The sequence below is a fragment of the Myodes glareolus genome, chromosome 17, assembly GCF_982192425.1.
Source record: "Myodes glareolus chromosome 17, mMyoGla1.1, whole genome shotgun sequence".
NCBI lineage: Eukaryota > Metazoa > Chordata > Mammalia > Rodentia > Cricetidae > Myodes > Myodes glareolus.
Window position 1 is genome coordinate 15,696,095 of NC_142042.1, and position 22,332 is coordinate 15,718,426.

At 35.4% G+C, this 22,332-nt stretch overlaps 1 protein-coding gene across 2 annotated transcripts in view; it reads left to right on the forward strand.

The window, feature by feature from the left end:
• The window catches only part of Pkn2 (protein kinase N2), a 99,242-nt gene extending 80,974 nt beyond the window's left edge, over positions 1-18,268 (forward strand). The window contains exons 9-22 of one of the 2 annotated variants that reach the window (XM_087897485.1): positions 342-485; positions 798-873; positions 1,497-1,671; positions 1,870-1,996; positions 2,439-2,569; positions 2,650-2,725; positions 2,803-2,894; positions 7,477-7,653; positions 9,935-9,997; positions 11,183-11,259; positions 12,056-12,198; positions 15,242-15,349; positions 15,595-15,675; positions 15,764-18,268. In XM_087897485.1, coding sequence (XP_087753611.1) covers positions 342-485; positions 798-873; positions 1,497-1,671; positions 1,870-1,996; positions 2,439-2,569; positions 2,650-2,725; positions 2,803-2,894; positions 7,477-7,653; positions 9,935-9,997; positions 11,183-11,259; positions 12,056-12,198; positions 15,242-15,349; positions 15,595-15,675; positions 15,764-15,967 — 1,674 coding nt within the window. In that variant the 3' untranslated portion in view covers positions 15,968-18,268. The remainder of the gene's footprint in view (positions 1-341; positions 486-797; positions 874-1,496; positions 1,672-1,869; positions 1,997-2,438; positions 2,570-2,649; positions 2,726-2,802; positions 2,895-7,476; positions 7,654-9,934; positions 9,998-11,182; positions 11,260-12,055; positions 12,199-15,241; positions 15,350-15,594; positions 15,676-15,763) is intronic. The other variant, XM_087897486.1, reaches the window with a different exon arrangement.
• The last annotated feature ends 4,064 nt before the right edge of the window (positions 18,269-22,332 follow it).

Sequence of the window (22,332 nt, forward strand, 5' to 3'; positions counted from 1 at the left end):
ATCTTTGGAGCCCCGAAAGATTGAGGTTCTTAGCGGGAGGGAGGTTTCTGTAGTTTTTGATTGTTCTCAGCATGTTCTTTGAGCCTTGAACCTTAGAAATACATTAGCAGAGATGGTGTGAATATAAGTTTATTTATTATTTGAGTTAAAATTTGTAAGTTTGATAAAAGTGATATACAATTGAAAAAATTAGTGTTATTCAAAATACTGGATTGTAATGTGTACTTTGTTTATTGTATTTGCATTTCATATATTTTGTGATATTTTATTCAAGTGTGTGTCCAATGATGTCTTTTCTGTTTGTTTGTTTTCTTTTTGTTTGTTTTTTTTTAATTACTTAGTCACGTGAACTGGAAATTTCAGTTTATTGGCGTGATTGGCGATCTCTGTGTGCTGTAAAATTTCTGAGGTTAGAAGATTTTTTAGACAACCAGCGGCATGGCATGTGTCTCTATTTGGAACCACAGGGTACTTTGTTTGCAGAGGTAATAAATGTATTTTATTCAATGTGCATAACTACAGTAGAAATTGTATATGTCGGCAGTATGATACAGAAATGTCAAGAACGTTATGTCAAAAGACAGATAGCTTGAATTCTTGACTGCTGCATATTAGGGGTGTGACTTGGAGAAAAATCATTTATCTTCTCTAGGTCCATGTTCTCATCTGGAAAATGAAGGGGTTGGACTCAGTTATAGATCAGATTCTTTTAAATTCTCAAAAGTTAGGAGTCTAGTACATTTAAGGAAACATAATCCTTAAAGTTTTCATGTTGACTTGAATTTTCTTTACCACAGGTTACTTTTTTTAATCCAGTTATTGAAAGAAGACCAAAACTCCAAAGACAAAAGAAAATTTTTTCAAAACAACAAGGTAATTACTAAGAATCGAATGCAGTATTTAATTTTTAGAAAATCCAACTGTTGTCTTAAAAGTAATTGTATTTTCTTTCTTTGTAGTTGATTTCTAACATTTTTTAGTACTTAAACATATTCTTAATAGTAGCCTGTGTGATCTCAAAATATGCTGTCTGACCTCAAAGTGATCCCCCTGCCTTTGTCTCTTGGTGCTTGGATTATAGGCATGCACCACCATGCCTGGCTTAGTCACTGAGTTCAGCGATAGTCAACTTATGATTGTTTTACCATTTACCACTCACTGCCTGCCCTGCTGCTTTCTGAGCTTATTTGAAGCAAACTCAGGTATCACTGAGTCCTTGTTGTTCATTATCATAAATGTCTTAAACTTTAGTCGCACCTAACTACTAGAGTTAAGAAATAATTCAATTTTTTTTATCTATTTTAAAAAATTATGTGTGTGATTTACACTAGCTTTAATAAAAAACAAAATAATTAAGTAGAGAACTAGTTTTTAAGTTACAAATTTGTTCTTCATAAATTATAAACTGATGAATATGGATTTTTAAAATTTTTATGGCTTTTGGTAACATATAAAGAAATTACTTATCCCACTTTCGTTATCCACTATATCTACAGGCAAAACATTTCTCAGAGCTCCTCAAATGAATATTAATATTGCCACTTGGGGAAGGCTAGTGAGACGAGCTATTCCCACAGTAAATCATTCTGGCACATTCAGCCCTCAGACTCCTGTACCCGCTACAGTACCAGTGGTTGATGCACGCATCCCTGAACTCGCTCCTCCAGCCAGGTATATGTCTTACACAGCCATTACTGTGACATCATAATATGGATTACAGTGGTTGCACTTCGTCCCAGTCTTTTCCAAGTAGAATTGTGAAACTACTGCACTCCTTATTTAAAAGAAGTTAGTTTCCTTTTATTTTGCAGCTACTTAAAAATAAAGACCTTGATTGCTGTTTCGGTAAATTGCTTTGTCTTCTGTAAGTGATTCTACAGTAACCAAATTGGACTTTGATCTTGAACCTGAACCTCCTCCAGCCCCACCACGTGCTTCTTCCCTTGGAGAGATAGATGAATCTTCCGAATTGAGAGTTTTGGATATACCTGGACAGGCAAGGCATTTTAACCCTTCCTTCTACAATTTCTTCTTTAGTAAAGTTATTATAGTGACTAAAGTGTATATTTCAATTAAAATTACCAGCATGAACTATGAGTTTGCATTTTGTCTTTAGGGTTTTTATTGTTTTGTTTTGGGTTTTTAAATGAGTAAATTTTTTAAGGAGATGAAATTGAGGGGAGATAGCTACTTTCTTTCTGTTGGAACAGTTGTCCTTGACCTGTCTTCTCACAGGCCAAAAGGAATACAATGGGCTACAAAAATTTGAGGAGTATAATGTTACTTTTTCAAATTTTTTTTTTCCATAGGAACCTAAGTAACCAAATCTGAAATTTTTTTCTCTAATGCTTTTGGAATTTTTTCTCCAACTTCATGATTATCAAATAATTTTTTTACTGTAAGTTTCTCTAGTTTATTGAGCACTTAATATTTTGCAGGGTTCAGAAACTGTTTTCGATATTGAGAATGACAGAAATAACATGCGTCCAAAATCCTGTTCTGAATATGAGCTTGACATTCCTGACTCAGGTCGAAGCTGTTGGAGTGTTCGAGAGCTTGAGGAAAATAGGTGAGGAGCTAGTAGATGAAATGTGTTACTACTATCTTCTTGGATCTGTAGTTGCCTTATTTTCATTGTTACTGTTTTAGATCTCAACAAAGGTTTCAGTTCAATCTACAAGACTTCAGGTGCTGTGCTGTCTTGGGGAGAGGACATTTTGGAAAGGTAATCTATCAGCTCTTTAAGAATACTTCCAAAAGCAGTAATTCAAAAGGATATGAACTGTTTTAATCTTATTTCAGGTGCTGTTGGCTGAATATAAACACACAAATGAAATGTTTGCTATAAAAGCCTTAAAGAAAGGAGACATTGTGGCTCGAGACGAAGTAGACAGGTCAGTTTTTTAAAATGGAAATGTTTCTTTGAGGCAAGAGATTGAGTGGATAGCATTAAGTCTGAGGTCCCAGAAACATCTGATGAAGCTAAATATTTCTCTATGGCAAATGACAGACATTAATTAAATGCTGGTTTTCTTTCCAGTCACTTCTCTCCCTTACTCAGTGTTTGTGGATTCCAAGTAAAGACAGTGGAATGTTTAAACTAATTCCATTACATTTTAATAAGTTGAGATGTTAATAAAGTTTTAGCATGGAACTGTTTCTCATTGTGATTTAGTAAAACTAGTCACATTTTAGCCTGTGAAACAGATAAAATGTTACTTACTGATAACCCACAAGTAACTCAAATGGTTAATACCATCAATTTTTGAAATACATCTTTATAAATTATCCCTTCTTTGTGTTTGTAGGAGGAGGCCGTTTGTTGGTTCCCGGCCACTTAGCCCCAAAATAATCACACAGAAACTGCATTAATTAAATCACTGCTTGGCCCATTAGCTCTAGCTTCTTTTTGGCTAAATCTTACATATTAATTCAACCCATTTCTATTAATCTATGTATTGCAACATAGCTGTGACTTACCAGCTAAAGTTCTGGCGTCTGTCTTCCGCAGGGCTACATGGCTTCTCTCTGACTATGCCTCCTTTCTCCCAGCATTCAGTTTAGTTTTAGAACATCGAGCTCTGTTCCTTTATTAACCAGTGATATTTACAGCATAGGAATCCCACATCATGTGTTTTCTGAGTGTTCTGTCTGCATGTATGTCTGTGTACTGTGTGCATGCAATACTTATTGAGGCCAATAGTAGTAGAGGGTGTTGGATCCCTTGGGCTTTGAGTTACAGTCAGTTGTGAGCTGTCATGTGGATAGCAAGAATTGCACCTGAGTCCTAGAAAAAAAACAGTGCTCTTAACCACTGAGCTATTTTTTAGTTCCCTTCTTTGTGTTTTTTTAAATCATATTTTCAGTATAGTACTTTAACTTTCAAAGAGTTTAATAATGATAAATGGCCATGAATACATCTTTATTTGGTTATAAAATGCATGGACTTTAGGAATAAAAGATTAGAATTCAAGAATATATTTTAAAAGATTCATACACACAGACATGTGGAATTATTTTATAAAATGGTACATTTATCAGAAAAGCTTTTACATGATATTTAGTAGTATTTTTCTTGTACCACTAAGAATCTTAATAGAGAGTAGTCCTGCAGATAACTGGACAGATAGATAGCTCATCTGTGAAGACCATTTCTTTCTAGAAGACAAGGTTTGGTTGCCAACTCCCACATAAATATAATTTTATTTTTTTGTTTTGCTTTAATTCTTTGTTTTCATGATTAGAGATTGAATTTAGGGCCTTGTGCATGATAGGTAAGGACACTACCAGTGAACTACATAACCTAACCCTCTGCTTATTTTTGAAACATGTAGCTCAAACAGGTTTTGAATTTGTGGCCCTCTTGCCCCTGCCTCCCTAGATATCTGAGATTACAAGCCTGTATAACAAACCTGGCCGTGCACATTATGACATATATGTATATGTGTATTTAACTATATTTGCCTTCCTAATTAAATTGATACCTATAATGTTTTTTATTTTTTCATATGAGTAGTTTCTGGTCATAGGAACACACTTTTAATCTCAGCAGTCAGGAGTCTGAGGTAAAAAGATTGCTGTGACTCAGGGCCAGCCTGGACTGCCTACTGAGATTCTGACTCATATCCCTTCAAAAAATTTAGAATTTGAACCATTGTTTACAAATTGACATTTAAAATCAATTGGAATTTGCCTATTTGAGTTTTGCCTCTTTGCCTCTCTTTTTCCCATTCTTATCAAATCATATCAAAACAGATGCCTCTTTGATAGCCAAATTACCAACAAATGTAATTTTCTGGACCTTATACAGTAGCTAACCATTTTAAATGCTTAGAACTGTATTTATGTTACAAAATAGATAAGTGAAGCTAATCTTTTTTATCCATTTGTACTTGAAATATCAGAAGTTTCAAATATTTTTATTCCAGGTTTGTAATGTTGGTAGTGTTGAACCCAACCCAGGCATGGTGGCAATGACTGTAATCCCAGCACTCAGGTGTCTTACACGGATGGACTCTCAGAGTTTCGGGCCACCCTCCCTTATGTTGAGAGTTCTATAGCTACAGAGTGAGACCGTACCTTGAATTCATTTGTTTTCTTTTTTTTAAATATCTATTATGTATACAATATTCTGTCTGTGTGAATGTCTGCAGGTCAGAAGAGGGCACCAGACCTCATTACAGATGGTTGTGAGCCACCATGTGGTTGCCGGGAATTGAACTCAGGACCTTTGGAAGAGCAGGCAATGCTCTTAACTACTGAGCCATCTCTCCAGCCCCTCATTTGTTTTCTAAAAAAATAAGAAACTAGTTCAGATTGAGCATCTATAATCTAAAATTCTGAAACTTGAAATGCACAAATTCTCAATGTTTTGACTAAAGATGTGATGTTAAAATCGATATCATTGATTGTTCACAAATGTTTCATATACAATTATTTAAAATGTTGTAAAATTATTTTTAGATTTTTGGATATAAGGTACATATGAAACAAATGAATTTCATGTTTAGACCTCAGTCACATATTTTTGCTCTATCTTATTACCTGTGATGAGAAACAGTTCTGGCCTTAAACATTTCAGTTAAGGTATCTATAACCTTAACTACTCTCGTATCCTGGTTGCTCATATATGTTTTTGCTACATTGTTATTACTTTGAATCAGATCTTTTTAGAAAGATGCTGTCTAATTAAGGAAATTAGAATAATCCTAATATCATAAAGAAAAAGTTGTAGATTAGAGACTAGAGCCAAAAACCAGATCCTAACCATTACCTCTGGTGAAATACAGCCTAGCCTTGGATAAAAATTGAGAAATGCCTAAAATAGTTTCAGTTTTAAACTTTTCTAGTTTTGGGTAATTTAGATGGAGTTTCTTTGTGTCTCAGCAGCCACTTGCCAAATAACAACTCAGAGACTTAATTATAATTCTTGGCTGATAGCTCAGACTTATTATTAACTAGCTCATAGAACTTAAATTAACTCATTTGTATTAATCTATGTACTACCCTGAGGCTCATAGCTTTAACCTCTCTTGCAAGTCCTGCTTCCTTTCCATCTGGCTGGCAACTCCTTTGACAATCTCACCTGCCCAGCTATAGGCCAGTCAGTTCTTTAATAACCAATGAGAGTAATACATATTGAGAGTGTACAAAGATTGTAACATGGAAACAGATCTCAAATATGAACACCAAAAAGGAGAATGTTTCAGGAATGGTAAAGCTCACTCTTCGAGAAATTCTGGGAAAGTAGTTTTTAAAAAAAGCAATTTAAAATGTTATCTTTTTGTGACGGTATTTTGGGGTTTGAGGTTGATTGTTGGTTGGTTTGTTGTGTGGGTGGTTAGTTGGTTGGTTGGTTTTTTGAGTCAGGTCTCTCTGCATAGCCCTGACTGTCCTGGATCAACTGGCTTTGTAGACCACGCTGTCCTAAAGCTCACAGAAATCTAGCTCCCTCTGGGTCCTGAGTGCTGTGATTGAAGACAAGTGCCACCATGCCTGACTACTGTACTGTATCAGTTTTTAAAAGATCCAAAAAGAAATAATAGTGTTACCTATCTCTAACATTTGTGGTTTTCCTCAACTTTTGGAATGCCACAGTGTTATTTGAAACAACAAAGATCAAAGTCTAAATATTTTAGGATAATGATGATCGTAATCATGTGTGGTTTGCCCATGGAGGTCAAAGACATGGTGTAATTCTTATATACCAACTTATGTGTTTCAGACCCTGAACTCAAATAGCTAATTACACACTCAGACATCTTACTGACCTTGCCCTCTTAATTTAAAGCATTAAAGCTTTTAAGAATTTTTTTTATTCTAAGTTGCAATATAAACAGAAATGAAGCTTGCTTAGTATTAGAAATATTTATTATTTCTTAATAAGGTTTATCTATTGTTATTTTGACTCAGTACTAAAAATTAATATGTTAATTCAAGCTCCACTTAAATAACATATTATTACTAATATTTGACATATTCCTTTCAAGAATTTGTCTTGTTCTTATGGGGATTGCTACAGGTATTTGTATAGTATCTCAGGAAATCATGTTGTTCTCAAAGAATTCCCTTTTGAAACATGTAGAATTCTCTTAGCTTTCTAGTCAGTCTTCTAGATTAAATTTTTATCAGCCTATTTGTATCTCTCAACTTCATGTTTTATATGATAAAAATTTGAATACTCAAGCTAATGAATTATAAATGCTGTCCTTGGAATTACTATGTTCACAAACTTTATTTACTTTTTGGGTCTCTCTTTGTAAATTAACTATAATTACAAGCTCCATTTGTGCCAGGCTGATATTATCCTGTAAGTTATATAACCTTTATGTCTGCTACTCATTAATATATTTTCAATTACCATTATATATCAAGTAGAACTTCTCTCATAGTATTGCAAAATAAATTTTTATGATTTTTAAATTCATAAAAGTTTAAAATTTTATTTCAAGTTTTGGTAATGTTTTTTTCTTACAGCCTGATGTGTGAAAAAAGAATTTTTGAGACTGTGAATAGCGTCAGGCACCCCTTTCTGGTGAACCTATTTGCATGTTTCCAAACAAAAGAGCATGTTTGCTTTGTGATGGAGTATGCTGCAGGTGGGGACCTGATGATGCACATCCATACCGATGTCTTCTCTGAACCCAGAGCTGTGTGAGTATGCCTTCAACATCTGCCTCTCTCTCCGTGACTCATGACTTTTTGGGACTAAAAAGAGCTGTGACTTTTGCATCCTTGCTTTTTCCCTAATGAATGTAGACTTTTTGTTTATATACTATGTTATCCATAGTGAAAATTTCATAAGTTACCATTATTTTCATACTTGATCATTTAGATTCAATTTAGGTTACATTTAGATCATTTTTATTTTAGTTATTAGTTTTATCCCTACAGAATGACATCTGGAGTCCTAAGTTTAAAGGTAAATTATACTCAAAATACAATATATATAATATATGTATTTTACATATAGGTATGTTGGTATCTCATATTTATAATATTTATATTTGTGTTTTAAAGAGTAAATATGTGTTTATAATATATCCCAAACAATGCTTTAAAAAAATTTGGTATTGGGGCTGGAGAGATGGTTCAGAGGGTAAGAGCACTGGCTGCTCTTCCAGAGGTCCCGAGTTCAATTCCCAGCAACCACATGGTGGCTCACAACCATCTGTAATGAGACCTGGTGCCTTCCTTGCCAACAGTACATTGTATGCTTAATAAATAAATAAATCTTAAAAAAAAAATCAGTATAGGTTGATTGCCATTACACAAAAAGCCAGAAGTGTTTTAGACTTTTGTTTCTTCATTGTTTGAACATTTGCCTAGTATTCCAGATCCTTAATCACAACATTCTCCAATTTCTGTACCTTCCTCCCCTACACCATGTAAGGACTCCCCATATTACACAAACTAACCTAAAATTTGGTATATATTCTAGTCTAGCCTCAAAACTCATAGCCATCCTCTGTCATCTCCCCAAGTTTTATGATTGTAGGTGTGTAGTGCCATTCACAGCTCTGAAACTTTCTGAATGAGAGGCCGTGCTTTTGCATCAGTTACGGTCTCATGGTAATGTGTTGGGGATCCAGACTTTGGACATAACACAGAATGTTGTGTTAGAGCCTTTCATATTTCAGTTTGGAGGATTAGTGATGTTCAACCTGTATTCTTATAGCCTCCAAGAAAAGGAAGAGACATCAGGATAAACCATTTTTGTAGTTCAACTAAATTGTATATTAAAGTTAACTTATTCAAATACTTAAAAGTCAAGAGTAGTAAGCATTTTACATTATTGGCCATATACAGTGTATTATTTATTGTCCTAATTTTACAGCTTTTGCATAGTAGAGACCTAGAAGGGTACTCTATTAGCTATATCTTAGGAGACCCACAAGCTTACATCTCTAGCCCCAATCTCTTCACTAATGATCCAGCTACTAATAGTACCCAGCTCAGGACCAGCTTTTCCATTTGTAAGGCCCATAAAAATCTCATTTAGCATCTCAGGTTGTTTTCCTGCCTATTTTTTTTCTACCGCTTCGCAGACCTGCTACTATTACAGTCTTCGTCATCTTATTAAATAACAATATTATCTTTTATGCTGTCCAAGCCAAAATGCTGAGTGTCATTCATGGTCCCCTTTTTCCCTCACCTGTAACAACCATGTAATTAGCAAATCCAATCAACTCTCTTCAGAATATTCCCAAATCATTAGACTAAAAAAATCCAATAGTACCTTTATTGATTTTACTTTTGAATTATCTTAGTTCTATTTTGTGATGAAGCATCAACTAACATCCATGTAGCAATTTCTTTCACACTTTTGATTTTCTGTGTAACAGTTAGAGGTGTGTGCATATAGATAGTGCCACAGCTTTCACTTTTCAGATAGGAAAAGAGGAATTAATTCTGATGCATAGTAAAGTAGTTTAAAATTAGGCTGAGTAGTAAAAAGTCACTAAGAATTAATTTTCTGAATGTTTAAAACTTAAATTTTTTTCTTATTTTTATGTGTGAGTGTCTGTAACATGAGGGCCAGCTTATTGGGGTTTCTGTCCCTCCCAGTCCCCAACAGCCAGCAAGCAACAAAGAAAATCACACACAGGACTCCATAAGATTACAAACTGATTGGCCCTTAGCTCTGGCTACTTATTAGCTCTTATAACACATATTACCCCTTGTCTGCCCGCATCTCCTGCTCACCTAGATTCATCTCCTACTCTTTTTTTTCTTTCTGGAAGTCTCGCCTATACCCCCTGCCTGGTGATTGACATTGAGCTTTTTATTACATCAATCACAACACAATATATTTTACATGATAAGAATAAACAAATATTTGAGTAACTATAAAGTGTCCATTGAACTATAAAAGGGTTCAAGAGCAATGAAATTTAATTTAATTTAATGAAATTTGATTTAATTTTTCTAACAGATTTTATGCAGCATGTGTAGTTCTCGGGTTACAATATTTACATGAGCACAAAATTGTTTATAGGTAAGTACATTTTCCTTGTTTCTAATAGCTTACTCCCGCATGAATTGGAATTCAGGATAATTAACAAGGATATTTTGTGCTTAACCAATTTTTTAGTTTTATTCTTGTTAATTACCTAAATTCAATTCACACGTGAGTCCTACCCCAACTTGGAAAGCTAGCTCACCAGCATGAGAGTTGTGTGATGGATTCTTGGTTGTTGGCCCTCTGCTTATTTCCTAATTAAAATAGTGACACAGTTCACCAGTAGCTTTCATCTAGCGATGATATTTAACCATCTACTACAGAGAGAGAAAAACAACTATGCCAGAATGGAAACTACCATGCTGTCCCTCATAGGATGTCTTCAGTAGCATGGACTGAGAATAATGGTAGAGAGGTTATGATATGTGATGCCTTGGGTTTGATCTCCCACACAAGAATGAATGAATGAATGAATGAATGAATGAATGAATGAATGGGAAAATGTTGCCATTGTCTGAACTACAAAGGGTATTGGTGGTATAGCCCATTCATATCCTGGCACTGGCTTTTTGTCAAACTGCAAAACAGCTTGTGGCCAGCGTCTGGTCCCTGGCTACATTGAGTAGTGCTGCTTTTACTTCCCATTAATGCACTGTATGGGTACTGGAAAGCAAGCTTACTATGGAAAAGCCAGTCACAATTTGAAATCTTAGTGGTTTAGTCAAGCTTCTAACAGTGTTTTTAAGGTTTCCTCATGATTCCGTTTACTTAATAAAGTATTTTAAACTGGCTTCATTTGTAATCACTTAGCCTTCTCTTTATGTTAAACTATATTCTTAAAAGTTAAATTTTACACTTTATTTATACTGTTAGCTTAAATTCTTTCATAATACATATGAACAAAGTTCAAATTGTGACTAAGTCAGATTACTCTAAATAAAAATTTAAACTTCAATAAAAGGTATTTAAACTGATTCTGTATCTTAATATAAACAATTAAAAAGATAGAATGTTTATTTTGTAAATATATTCTCATGTATTTAACAAGAAAATTATTTAAAAGTTTTATTACTATACAAAAGGAAGAAAAATGAGAGCATCCAATGCTATAACTTGGAAGAAACTGTTCCCAGAAGACAAAATTGGGCTCCTCTTGAAAATAAAAATCTATCTTATACTATGTGGTTTACTGATTTATTTTCATGTTTCCACCTTGAACAGAGATTTGAAGTTGGATAATTTGTTGCTAGATACAGAAGGCTTTGTGAAAATTGCTGACTTTGGTCTTTGCAAAGAAGGTAATTAGAACTTTTAAGTTCTGCTCTATTAGATTATTATTCCTTTGTACTTCAGTAGTTTTCATTTGTGTCATAAAAACATTTTTTATTTTAATTTATTCAATTAAAACATTTGGATTGCTCATATAACCCAGTAACCACATCAAGACTTATCTGTGGATATTGATAGTTGGTATTTTCAGAAACTGTTGTGAGATTCAACTTCTCTGTATGGTTGATATTCTTGCCAGTATTTTGACATGGTGCTAAGCACTGGTTTGTTGATTGGGACTGAGCCAAAAAATACATGCACCTAGTGACTTTGCCAGTTTCTTAGAACTATTAACATTTTAAATTGGAAAAATAGAATTATGTAAATATCTCAAGATTTTCTATATATTTAGGGATTAAATAAAGCAGTTAAGCTGAGGCAATTCAAATGAAAGGTCATGTGAGAAATTTTAATGATGATGAATGTAAGTAGTAGATATTGCTAGGTTAGGTTTGACTCGTTATAAGATATTCACTCTTTATACATAATGTTATAACTGATGTTATTTGCTTCCTCCTCCGTACACTACTAGCTTTATTTTATTACTGAACTTTGTTTCCATTGTATGTAAACACAGGTCTTGGGTATCTTAGAATTAGTGAATGTTTACTGAATCATGAGTTTGATGGTTGAAACATTTGTAAAGTCTTGGTATGCTTGAGTTACAGACATACATGTACAGCTAACATGCTGTCCTAAGCACACCTTCTAATTTTTATGCCATTTTTTTCTTTGCCAATAAATACTTGAATTTATCATCTCCAGGAATGGGATATGGAGATAGAACAAGCACATTTTGTGGTACTCCTGAATTTCTTGCCCCAGAAGTATTGACAGAAACATCGTACACAAGGGCTGTAGATTGGTGGGGCCTTGGCGTACTTATATATGAAATGCTCGTTGGAGAGGTAAGCTGCAGGAAGTAGGTAGATGAAGAGAGGGAGGATGATTGGAAGGAAAAAGCACATCATTTTTATAAAGACACTTCCATGTATAAGTAGAAAATCAGTTTTATGCTAATAATTGGCTGTGTTTCTACAGTATCTTTGCTAGCCTAGTAGTTTAGATTTTTATACAGTGGGTAGACTGTATTATGTATGTTTTCAAATAGTAAGTGTTTTAAAATGGTTATGTTTTGTGATTTCAATATAATTAAATTTCATAGGGAATAGAACGACGGGAGAGTAATAAAAATGTACTCTACAGGCAGGTGTAGTGGTACATACTTGTCATCCGAGCACTTGGGTGGGAGGGGGCAGAGAGACAGGAAGATTATGAATTTGAGACCAATCTGGGCTACATAGTACAAACGCTTTGTAATTGAATTAAAATGCAAAGAGAAAAAAATATCTGCCATCTATAAAAATAAATGTGACCTTCAAAATCAATAGCAGAGTTGGAGAGATGGCTCAGCAGTTAAGAGTGCATATTACTGTTGCTGAGGACAAACTCCAGTTTAATTCCCAGCACCCTATTCTGAGTGCTCACAACCACCTGTGACTCCAGCTTCCAGGAATTGGACACCTCTGTACTCTACAAGTACCTGCACTCATATCCCCACACAGATAGACCCACATACACATATTTTAAAATACTTATAAACCCTTTTTTAAAAAAATAAGCAGAATTGAAGCAGTTGACACTTTACTCATTTTCTTATATTAACAATATTAGTCTCTGAGGATAACTGAGTTTAATACAAATTTAAATCCTTAATTTAAATTTAAATCCTTATAATTTATGAAACTTACAAAATAAGTGAAAATGATAAGGCCCTAATGTATGTTTTATGGATTGCTAAGAACAATAATGGGAATGGAATTCAGAATGAGTATATTTTTTGTCAAGGCAGTTGAAACCTTTCTCAAGAGGGGTTTTTCTGGAGATACAAGTCAACTTGTTGGGAATGGATCATTATTCTGGAGTTTCCCATTGCCAGCCACCTTCCTTGTATATCCAAGTCATGAATCATTTAGTGGCTGAATGAATGAACAGATGCCTTCTTATTTGTTAGATGGTTCTGAAGTTTTAGTCTGTGTGTTGTTTACTAACACTTAACCATAATGAACAGATCTGTCCAATAGATGACAGTCCTTTCAGTGTGTCAAATTGGAGTAGATTCTCTGGAAAAAGAAGAAATGGCTTATTAAAATAGCTATGAACTTTATAAATGTTAGCTCTGTTTGTTTTGCATCAACATTTAATAAACTCCAAACTAGTAGTATTGCCATTTTCAGATATGTGAGTAACACAAGTGGTTAATGACTTGTTGCACAGCACTTGTGAGTTAGGGTTGCACTTTTTTTGTCCTCTACATTTTCAGAACCTATTTCTAAACCCTGTACTTCATGCTTTAGGATCAGGTATCAATTCCATCTGGCCTCATTCATTTTCCCAAGACCTGTGACCCAGATTAATCTCCCACCTCTGTTTAGAAAAGCGACTTTAGGTATTTGGAATGGAATTCAATTGTTTTAGCCTCAGTATTCACAAGTCTTTCTAACTAAGGTGATGGAAATACTGTTGTTGGTGACTGTGGCATACTTAAACTCTGTCACCTCTCCAGTTTTGAAAAGAATGTTTCTGTTGCCATATTTTTAAATGTATCATTTAAGTAAATCTAAGATTTATTTCTGATCCAAAATTGTGTTCTTTCTTATAATTTACTTTCAGGAAGCAGAGGCAGGTAGGTCTCTGAGTTTGAGGCTATTCTGGTCTACATAGTGAGTTCCAGGACAGCCAGGGCTACACAGTGAGATCTTGTTTTAAACTCCATCCCCATCCTCCCAAAAATACTTTCTGTGTTAGAAATAACATGTGAAATTAGTTGTATAAATCTTGCAGAATTAATATGCTATTGATTTTGCCTTCTTCTGTTCAAGCCACTGGTTTAACAAACAAGTGAGGAAGTTCCTGCTTTCTAGTTTTGAAAAGGGATCTAAATGGTTGAGTTTTAAACACACCCAGAAGGCACTGCTATTCCAGTTTAGTTGCCTTTCAATTTCATTTATCTTTAGTGCCTCCACAGGAAGGTAATTAGGAAAGGAATTAAACTTAAAACCTATTTATTGGTCTGCATTATATTTTATGGCATTATTGAAGCTTCAGTTATAATGGTTTTTGGAGGGGTTTTTTTTGGTGGTTGTTTTTAACTGTTGAAAGTGTGGTTTGGCTAAACTCTTCTTTTGTTTTTATTTTTGTGTTTATTTGTTTGTTTTTGTCCCATTGGGACATCCTCTCCGTTTTTTATGGGGAGGTTTGAAATAAGGTCTCACTTTGTAATCAACTGTGGTCCTCAAACTTCATTCAGTCTCCCAACTTCTTGGAATGATAGGTATAAGCCGGCCTATGCAGCTCACAGTCAGAACTTCATTAGAGTGTTTGCTGTTTCTTTAAATGTGGTTTCCTGTAGCCCAGAGATAGCACAAGCCATTTACATTCACTATGTAGTGGGGGCTAGCCTTGAACTTCTTATCCTCCTGCCTCACCATTTCTGGTTTTATGCAGTTCTGGGATTGAACCCAGGACTTCTTACATGTTACGCAGGCATTCCAACCAACCTACATCCTCAGGTCCTGTTTTTGTTGTCTCTCTCTCTCTCTCTCTCTCTCTCTCTCTCTCTCTCTCTCTCTCTCCCCTCTCTCTCTCTCTCTCTCTCTCTCTCTCTCTCTCTCTCTCTCTTTCTCTCTCTCTCTCTTTCGGTATTTTTGAGACAGGGTTTCTCTGTGTAACATATAACAGCCCTAGCTACCCTGAAACTAGAGACTAAGGTGACCTTGAACTCACACACATCTGCCTGCCTCTGGCTCCCAAGTGCTGGGATCAAAGGTATGCATGTGCTACCACCACCCAGCTTCATTTCATTTCATTGCCTGAGTTTTGGTTCTGCTTTGAATATATGGGTTTTTGGACTATCTGGGACTTCTTCTTACTAAAAAATATTTCTTCCAGTCTCCCTTTCCTGGTGATGATGAAGAAGAGGTATTTGACAGTATTGTAAATGACGAAGTAAGGTATCCAAGGTTCTTATCTACAGAAGCCATTTCCATAATGAGAAGGGTAAGAAATTAGGATTAAGAATTCTTTTTTTAAAATTAAGTTTAATCTTTTAAGTTGAAGAAATTTTCCCAGTTGAAGAAAATTTCTCAGTTGAATTTTAGAAGTTGTTTTTAATTCATAGAAGACACATACTTTAGACAAATCTTAAAACAAAACAAAATCAAGTCTCTGAAAAGTTGTGAGAGTCTCTGTCAGTGAACTATGTTTTATTGCTTTCATCGTAATTTCCTTGTTTTGTTTGCTAGCTGTTGAGAAGAAATCCTGAGCGGCGCCTGGGAGCTGGTGAGAAAGATGCAGAAGATGTAAAGAAGCACCCATTTTTCCGGGTAAGTGCAAAAGTTCAAACTTTTTTTTATGAAACTTAAGTGATTAAAACAAAAAAATAAACTGGTTGTTTTATATTTTGTGACCCAGCTAACTGACTGGAGTGCTCTGATAGACAAAAAAGTAAAGCCGCCTTTCGTACCTACCATCAGAGGACGGGAAGATGTTAGTAATTTTGATGATGAATTTACCTCAGAAGCACCTATTCTGACTCCACCTCGAGAGCCAAGGATTCTTTCAGAAGAGGAACAGGAAATGTTCCGAGATTTTGACTACATTGCTGATTGGTGTTAAGTTACTGGACACTGTGAAACCAAGCAAACTGACTAAAAAGAAGACCTTGAAAACAGCACCCTTCATTTGCCTTCTGTGCCACCAGGAGCTTCCAAGGTTTTTTAATGCACATGAAGATGTGGTTAAAGTACTCTTTAAATACCTTCTCAATGTTTTTAACGTAAATCTGAACACTGGAAGCTGTTTCATGGAGTTTAGGCTGAGTGAACATTGGCTGTGGAAATCCATTACAAATAAATACTTTTACATCGATACTCTATTTTTAAAAAGAAGAAGAACCACTCTTTAATAGTCCTCATCTTTGCCCTAGGCCTGCCTTAAGTGGAAGGAAGATTAATCACTTTACTATGTTTTACAAAAGAAAAAATAGGGCTTTGGAAGCTATTACTGTTCACAGAGTGTGATTCTGTTTGAAAAAGGCAGTTTGTTTTTTAAAAAATCACTATAATATGAAAAATGTGGCAGTTTATACACCGTTGGTGGCTTGATTTAAAGGAAAAAATGAGAATGTATTAATGTCTAGTTTTATAAATTTTCTATATTTATCAGGAGAACACTCTTTATTGCCTTAACTTCCCTAGCCATGCAGCAGAACCTCATCATAGCTTTCCAACAGAGCTACCCGCCAAGTGAGCTTTTCTTTAGTAAACAATGCTGCAAACATTAGGAACATCGCTAAGAGTGTGAGGACTTCTGATCAGCTGGAACCAAGATACTGTGCTAACTGTATGCATTCCCAAAGTCGAGACACCCTGGAGGCTGTTCAGCCAGGTCTTCCGAAGTCAGTGAGCCTGATAAACCCTTTATTGGTATGCATTCTACACTTTTATCAACGTAGTCATCTTGTTCTTGTGTCTGCTGTAGAAGGGAACTCTATCATTGTTAAACCATAGAGATTATCATGGTATACATGCTGTGAACATGTATATGTACAAGTTGTAATGTATTCTGTGTTGTAGGCATATTATTTAATTTCACCACTTCCTCACTTTTGTACAGTGGCCAAGCAGACACCTCAAACTCCAGCATTTACATTAAGTGCATTTGTACATTTTAGGCCACTGGATCCAGATTTTATATTGGCAGTTATTGAGGGCAAAAGCAATATATTATAACAGAATGTATAAATATTTTTGATAAAACAGTCTATATTTTATAAAAAGTTATTATAACACTAAAGCTGTACCTCAAAAGTTTCACAAATAATTTGATCAAATACTCTACATATCTTCAGAGGATCCGTTTGTGGCTTTTTATCTTTCTTATGGTATGCCTTTTTACAAATCATGACCTTCACTTGGCTGGAACTCTTTTAGGTGTTTTTGATTGTTTTTACTTTTTCCTACTAGTCTATCACTTCATTGTTTTTCCTCAATTTGATATCATTAATGATCCTGTGCTTAACATGTTAGGGCCATTATACCTCAGGAATAGCAAGTTGGTAACTAACCACATTTGAATTAACCACGCAATCATAGTAAGCTCATCTCTTAAAATTGTCAAAATTTGAGTCTAATGAGGAACATAAAAGCACACTGATACATGAAGAGTTGAGCTTAAAACAGCCTTGCTAAGATACATTGGCGTGTTTGTATTGTACTCTAAGAACAATTAAAATTGTTCAGAGATACTTTATATTACCTTCCAATTCATTATGATTTTAATCCCAAGATCGTTTGGAACAAAAATTTATAAGAAAAAGGAACAATATGTTGTTTTAAGTTGCTTTACCCTTAATTAATTAATTAATTAATTAATTAATTAATTATCTTGGAAAACAACAATAGAAAAAAAATAGCCTAATTGTCTAGCTTTAATCTGAACAGTGTTAACAGAATATTAAAATCAAACACTTTTGAGGTACAGTCTGCATACTTTTGTTGGTTCTGAATTATGCATAGAAAGCAACGTTTTAAATGGGCTTATTGCATTAAAAACTGACATAGAGTTATATTCACATTGTACAGAAATTTTTTAAATTGAAGTCAATCACTAAAAAATTTAGAGGTCAAGGCATAGTCACACAATTATGCTGAAAAAGCACTAATTTTTCTGTAGTTTAAATTTATATATATATATATTTAGCCAGATTTTAAATTTTAAGAGTGTAAATAGATTTTGCTTTTACTGTATGTGTATGTGACTGCTCAAGCACTTTGTAAGGAAACCGGATACTTTAAATGGTACCCTATGCATCCAAATGAATTGTGCCTTTACATCATTCTAAGAAAAAGGGTGTTTTGCAGTCATAAATTACCACAAATGCACAAATTAAAGTTTAAAATAGATTAAAATTTGTAATTTTGGTTTTAAGTATTCATTCCTTTTAGAATTTTCCTTGTGTTAAAATAATATTGGCTATACTATGTTCAAAATTTGGAGAAAAATTTTTTTTAGTTAGCTTACCGGTAAATCATTTTTATTCTGTGGGAGGCATTTTGTCCACTTCACTTGGAATAATGGGGAAAACTTATATTGTATTCTGTATTCAACAGTTTCTTTCATCCATGCATAAAATGCCCACTGTCACTAAAACTGAGGCTAGGAAAGCTGAGTGGAGGAGAGCAGCAATGAAGTTCTCAAGACCAAAGAAACAAATGTTTACATTTTGAAATGTTAAAATGTAAGCAATGGCAGCATATGCACTTTTCTCATCAGAGGATAGCATTTTAATTTAGATCTGATATTTGAGAAAATAGATTAGTAAAGCAGATTGCTAGCCATTTTGTAGTAATAACACTAACAAGGTACATTCTAAAAATGTACAATGATAGGTACTATTGTTGGGACATAATGAACATTGCTATTATGTGCTGGTCTGGTCAAAACTGACTTCCACGCTCAAATCCTGACAAAATTGTGAAAGTTATGCCCATCTTCCCAGAGAAGCTGGTAAGGAAAAACCCAGAGTAGAAGAAAAAAATTATATATGTTCATGTACAAGAGTAGAGGTAATTTGGAAATCTATTTGTCAAAATTCTTGCTTGATGTCACTCACTACTAGGATCACACTAGAAATACTCAAGCATTATTGATCTCATTAAAGGTAAAGTGAACTTTGGCAGCACTTCATACTAAATAAGGAAATAGTCTTGAGCAGGAGTGTGGACAGACTAGTGTTTTAGCACCCAAAGTTAGAGTTAGTGTAACCAAAACTACAGTTCAAGTGGTGTATGTCTAATAAATCCTTGTACTCAGGAGGTATAGGTAGAGAAACTATGCAAGCTTGAGGCAACTTTGGTGTCCATGTCAGCCAAGGCTACATTGTGTAATTCTGCTCCCTAAAATACACAAAACATTGACGTAACAGTGAATGAAAAAATATTTATCCAAACATTCAAAAAGAGATTTTTAACCTCACAGGAGTTTTTAATAATGAAAAAAAAAACACTTTGTACTATGAAATGGACATAATCTAGATAAACTAAGCAGGGATACTTTATTATTAGCAAATGTATTAGAACAAATATGACCATGTTGGAGTCAGCAGCATCTGAAGTAGATATTGCTTTATTAGAAAATTGGGCGCATTCTAGGATTGCAAGTGTGATTTATTACTATGAAGTCCAAAAGGATACTTGCTGTATTAATAAAGAAAAAAAGTGATAGATTAAAGGTGATATCATTCCTGCTTTTTAAGCAAAGGAAGTAGTTTTCTTAACCTTTAGATAGTATCTGTTAAAAACAAAGAAATGTAACCAGTGCCGTCATCCTCTATCGTCTGAGGGACTAAGGATAGGACATCTGTCATTACCTGTTTTTGACATTGTATTGTACGGTTTATCACAGTGCAAGGTTCAGAAAGGGGAACAAAATAGCCACTTGTGGATGGATGTGATTGTCTACTTGGAATATACTAAGGAAACGGTATGAAAATTGTTCTGTGGAGAAAAGCGGTTTTGTTGTCGCTGAGACACTGCCGTCTCTGACATGGTTTCTTACATATGCATCCTAAAACTACTGTTTCCCAGCAATAGGAGAAAATCTTGTTCTTTATCCCAGCTCCTAAGGTGTTGGTAATTCTAGGTGATAAAAGAGTTTCTGAGATGATTCTTGCCAGGGGGACCGACCATATGATTAGAAGGTAGAACTCTGAACACTTATACCCCTAATGCCTGACAAGGGAAGATGTGCTGAGGAATATTGATACCAATGGTCAGTAATGTAAACATCAATTAGATCACATAAGAAAGCTGCCATAAACACCTAAAGGGGATGGAGTGACTCATCTGTCATCCGACCACTTGGAAGACTGAAGTAGAAGGGTTTCAAATTCCAGGCTCCATCGAGGTGCTATTCAGAACACCAGATTATATACACACAGCTCAGAAGAGCAGTTAAGAGTTTCCTAATTGCTGACTGTGATGGTTCCTGGAGGATGGACTGCCCAAGAAAGAGCCGAAGTTCTGCCCTTGGCACATGCCTTGGCCATCAGGCTGTTGACCTGTGTCCTTTTATTATAAGCAGCAAGCTGGTAAACATGTTTCTTGGACCCTGCTGTAGCAAATTAATGAAATTAAAGTGAGAGCTTCAATTATCAGTCAGTTGACAGGGATAGCAAACTACTGTCTATAGTTTGCATCTAAAGTGGGGCTCAGTTCTGAACCTGTTGGAATCTGTAACATGAGGGGGCCGGCTTGTTGGGGTTTCCGTTCCTGCCCAGTACCACACAGCCGGCAACTCCCAAGGAAAATCACACACAGGACTCCATAAGGTTATAGACTGATTGGCCCATTAGGTCAGGCTTCTTATTAACTCTTATAACTTATATTAACCCATTATTCTCATCTATGTTAGCCATAATGACTCCGTACCTTTCTCAGCTGGGCAAGTTACATGCTGCCTCTTCAGTGGTCTGCGCGGGAATGGCAGAGGAACCTCCCTGCTTCCCAGAATTCTCCTGTTCTCATTGCATCACCTCTACTTCCTGTCTGGTTTTCCCGCCTATACTGCCTGCCTGGCCAATCAGCGTTTTATTAAAATATGATTGACATAATACAGACAATTGTCCCACATCAAGAATCAGACACTATCTCTAGGTAAGTGGTGTTGGAATTATTCCTAAGTAATGTCTGTTTAGGTATTACTTGATTTATAAGAAAACTACCTCACACATAGCCTACACACACACACACACACACACACACACACACACTCCTTCACACATAGCCTGCGGACATGTTCACGCACACAAACTGTGTCAAAGGGATTGGTATGTAGGAAGAAAGTTCTTTTCCTCGCAAAATTGTACTTTGATTTTCTCTCAAAGGCTTCTTGAAGCTAAATGCCCTGCTCCCCCACCTCAGACCATGAAAAAGGTAATAAGGGAAGTATGTGAAGGACGCCATGGTCTCTCTGAACTGGAGATCAACTGAGATTGTCTTTATTGTGATACCATGCAATCCTGATACCCTGAGGCATCTGTGTGAGTATCTGGGGGTGCGGAGAGCATAAGGATGTCTTGAGGGGGTCAGGGAGTCCTTAAGTAGCTCAACAATTGGTAGATAAGATGAAAATCCAGCATCACAAAAAGTCAGGGCCACTGACATTTGGAAATATTAGCATGGGGCATAGAAGCTTTTTGCCTGGATAAGGAACAGGTGGGTACTAGGCTGACCCTTTCAACTGTTCATCTTCATAATTAAAGTAAATCTCATACCTGTGGTAGAAAATTACCTCAGGACCCAAAGACAGCCATGGGTAGAAAACATTTACTGCAATTAACACAAAGGCTTATTATCAAGAGATAGTAACTGTGTTGCAGGAATTTTTAGTTTGGAAGAATAGCTAAAGGGCAATTTCTAGTTAACTCCTTGTCACCAGACAGATTTAAAAGTTATTTTATTTGCATGTCTGTGGTGTGCACACACATATGTGTTCCCGTGTGTGCAGGCACACATGGACCTGTATGTAGAGACTCAAGGTTGACCTCAGGTGACTCTTGACCACTTTCTACCTTATATATTGAGGCACAGTCTCTTGACAATCCAGAGCTTATCTGTTTCTGCTACTCTGCCTAGCCAACTTGTTCTTGGGAATTCCAGTTGGGCTCTCACACACACCCAGTTTTCAAGTAAGTTCTATTCCTTTTCTCCACTCCCCCAAAATAATTTATTCTTCTCTCTTTTTCTCTTTCCAAGACAGGGTTTCTCTATGTAGCCCTGGCTGTACTGGAATGCACTGTTTAAACCAGGCTGGCCTCCAACTCAAAGAGATCTACCTGCCTCTGCCTCCATAGTGCTCAAATTAAAGACGTGTGCCGCCACCACCTGGCTAGAATTCACTCTTAAAAGCTTTTTTGTAAAACGCTATATATACGTTTTGTTTCTAAATACTCTCTTTAATAGAATTCTACTTGAACAATA